Here is a 3,205-nt window from a genome sequence, read left to right on the forward strand (position 1 = left end):
TTAAAGATATCATTACACATACAGAACTATGTAAACTTCGTCAAAGAAGATAGTAAAATGAATATTTTATTTCATTACCCAGGCAAGAATGGCCAGCTGTATTCCCATTGTGTGGTTCCACAAAATATCCATACCCCCCCCCCCCCCAACGGGAGATCACTGGAAATTCCGAGGGGGAGGGGGGGTTCAAAGGCAGTTATTTCCGATGGGTGGGGGCAGGGGGTTCATGGGAAACTACTTTTTCCAGACCGTGATTAACCACGAAAAACATTGAAAGCAAGGTAGAATCAATCGTAAGCACAAAAACATACGTATGTTGTTTTGAAACAAAAATCAGTACTCCTGGCCATAGAGATGAGGTTAACATCATTAGCTTTAATGTTTGTTTTTCTTTGTAGTTAGCTATCGCTACGATCTCAAACTGAGGATAATTAATTTGATGCGGCCAGGACTTGCTAAATTTTTAGGAAGTATATTAGTTTTTTAATTAACAGAGAAACTAATGATCATTACTGCAAACCCCGACAGAATCCTAAATAAAAGATCAGAACTGATTTCCAAGTGCCGCCACGAAAACAAGTTTTACCTTAGGAACAATTGACTCAAAAACAACACTCTATTAGTTTTTTCCTCACACCCAATTGTAATTAGAACCGCACTGCCCTGCTTTTTGTAATCAATAGACGCGTGTATATATATAACTTGATAGGTTTACTCTCCATTAAATACTGTCTGATGAGTGCGTGAGCACGAAACTCGGAGTAACAGAGAATTTTGTCTCTTCGTTATATCTTCTTAGTTTTTTAATTATGTAATCAGCAAAGAGGACGCGAGTGGGACATCATCTTAACATGCATGTACCCAACTCAATGGGCAACTGAGCTCGACACTCGAACATGAAAATAGTGTTTGAAGGATTATTAAGCCTCATGTCTTTTTGTTCATAATAAAATCTGCTTCCAGTTCTAGTGTCATCTTTGAAAACGACCATTTTGAAAAAAAGAATCGTTCCGAGTTGGCTGTAATATTCGCACTCAAATGCCCCGGAGTGTCGCTTTAAGTAACTATAATATTTATTTCTTATTCCTTTAAATCTCTTTGAAGGAAAGACCTTGAAAATATTTGTTTCAAGTGAGCGGGCACATGTGTGTTTGTTCTGTAAGAAGCCACAGAAAAAGGTCAGGAAACACCAAACCAGATAGCATAAAAGTGAATCACAAGTGGCGAAAGCAATGGCCATAGAAACTGCCCAGGAGCCAGATTTGGCATTTCAGAGGTTTCGCCTCTTAGGTGATTACCAACACAACTGCGACGTGTTGGACCTGGGTGAGGGAGAATTAATCATGGTGCAAACGCCAAAAGAAGAAGAAGAAGGGATTGCCACTAACTTCTTGCCTTGCCCTAGTTGTATGGGTTTTTTCATGGCGTCAGAGCTCTGGAGGCACCGACAAAATTGTCCCCATCGGTCCCAAGAGACTCCCCCAAAATGGTCAAGGGTACAGCAAGACGCTAAGTTTCTATTACCAACAACAGTATTGTCCACCAAAGATGTGAAAAAGAGCTTCCATGACACTGTCCTTTCCTCTATGAAAAACGACAAAATATCAGCCATTGCCAGAAAAGACTCCCTAATTGTTAACTTTGGCACCGCTATCTTTGAAAAAGTCGGGACAAAAAACATAAATTATGTTTCCCAAAGAATGTGCCAGTTAGCCAGGCTTCTCCAAACGTTAAGGAAAGAAAACGAGGCTACCAATTTCGCTGATTTCATAGACACTGCACGATTCGACAAGCTAGTTGCTGCAGTGAAAGATCTGTGTGGATTCAAGGAAGAATCTCGGTTGGACATAGATGTCCCCACCCTGGCCTTAAAGCTTGGGCACAGCATAAAACAGTGTGCGCAAGTTCTTAAATCATCAGCTCTGAGGAAAAAAGATGAGGCAGAGATAAGAAAATGCCAGAACTTCATTGACCTCTTTGAGGCAGAGCGGACCACCAAGATTAGTTCTCGGTCCTTCGCCTCACTGGGGTCAAAGAAGCAAGACAAAGTAGAAATTCTGCTACTAGCTGGAGACCTTATGCTGCTGAAAAATCACGAAAAGAGGATGGCAGATCTTTCAAAGATTTTAAACAAAGGGGGAGAAACGCAAACCGCTGCTGGCCACTGGAGCAGCTTGGCTAAGACGACTCTGGCAAGAATAATCATCTTTAACAAAGAAGATCAGGGGAGACTGCGAACCTACAAATAGGGCAATTTCAGTGTCGCCCAAATTGGGCCAGCTGCAGCACTGCTCTAAAGGCATCGTTGACAGCCTTGGAAAAGCGTCTTTGTGAGAGGTAAGATGTGAGTCAGTAAAATCGTATATTAGAGCAAGGGAAGATGTATGGAAAGTCCACGTTTTATGCCTACTCCATATTTTATACTTAGTCCGCAGTCTTTGTTTTTTTTTTCCAGAGGGATTTCGGGTCAAAATTTTCATTTTTTTCTTAGTGTGTGTCTGATCAAAATGGAACTGAAAGTGGTGTTTGGTGATGTTACCGGTATCTTGGATATGTTCCAAAAGAGAGAGCGTAGTTCACCATACACTTGGTGACGTTATTGTGGGATTTTGGCCTTGGCTTGAGGCGTGTACAATTGTTTGGTGGAACCAGATTTAGAGATTGCTGGCGGTTTGCTCTTAGATTTGTCCTCTGGCTTAGAATCTTTTTGGGTTTCTCCAAAGTATCATATCACATCGTCACTAAAACTTGGAGTATCACAGTCTTTGACATGTAATGGCTCATGTTTGACACTTCGTAGCTCACAAACTAGTAAACTTATGAAGCTATCTTTTTTTGGGTATAGAAAAAAGAATTGCCGTAATAGTGGATGTAAATTTTTTTGGTTAAGTCTAACCTATTGCAGGCTAGACAAGCTGCTCGACACCAGCTCCTCCACCTCATTATCACGTTCCACCTTGTGTCTTTTCTCTGGAATCTCTTGCGTTTTTGCAAATTGTGTTGCTGTTTACAACTATAAAACTACTATGTTTCAATCAAAAAGGAAAAAAAAGCATAAGTGAAAACGAGTGAATAGTCGCCGAGGCATGGGCGCTTACAGACAACAAAAATTAGCATAATCACGTTGAGTTGTTGTAGAAAGTATCTTAAAAAACAAAAACAAATATGATGAAACTAAATGTCATATACCTTTTTAAAAAAGAAA

The 3,205-nt window shown here is 40.3% G+C and overlaps 1 protein-coding gene across 1 annotated transcript; it reads left to right on the forward strand.

The window, feature by feature from the left end:
- Positions 1–1,232: 1,232 nt before the first annotated feature.
- On the forward strand, positions 1,233–2,249 carry LOC140934349 (uncharacterized). Its single transcript, XM_073383990.1, has one exon. The coding sequence runs from the start codon at positions 1,233–1,235 to the stop codon at positions 2,247–2,249; it is 1,017 nt and encodes a 338-aa protein (XP_073240091.1).
- Positions 2,250–3,205: the final 956 nt, after the last annotated feature.

The sequence above is a fragment of the Porites lutea genome, chromosome 4 (genome assembly GCF_958299795.1).
Source record: "Porites lutea chromosome 4, jaPorLute2.1, whole genome shotgun sequence".
Classification (NCBI taxonomy): domain Eukaryota; kingdom Metazoa; phylum Cnidaria; class Anthozoa; order Scleractinia; family Poritidae; genus Porites; species Porites lutea.

What these genes read in the sequence shown, in the direction of transcription:
- LOC140934349 (XM_073383990.1), top strand. Translation starts at nt 1,233, where the DNA reads ATGGCCATAGAAACTGCCCAGGAGCCAGATTTGGCATTTCAGAGGTTT.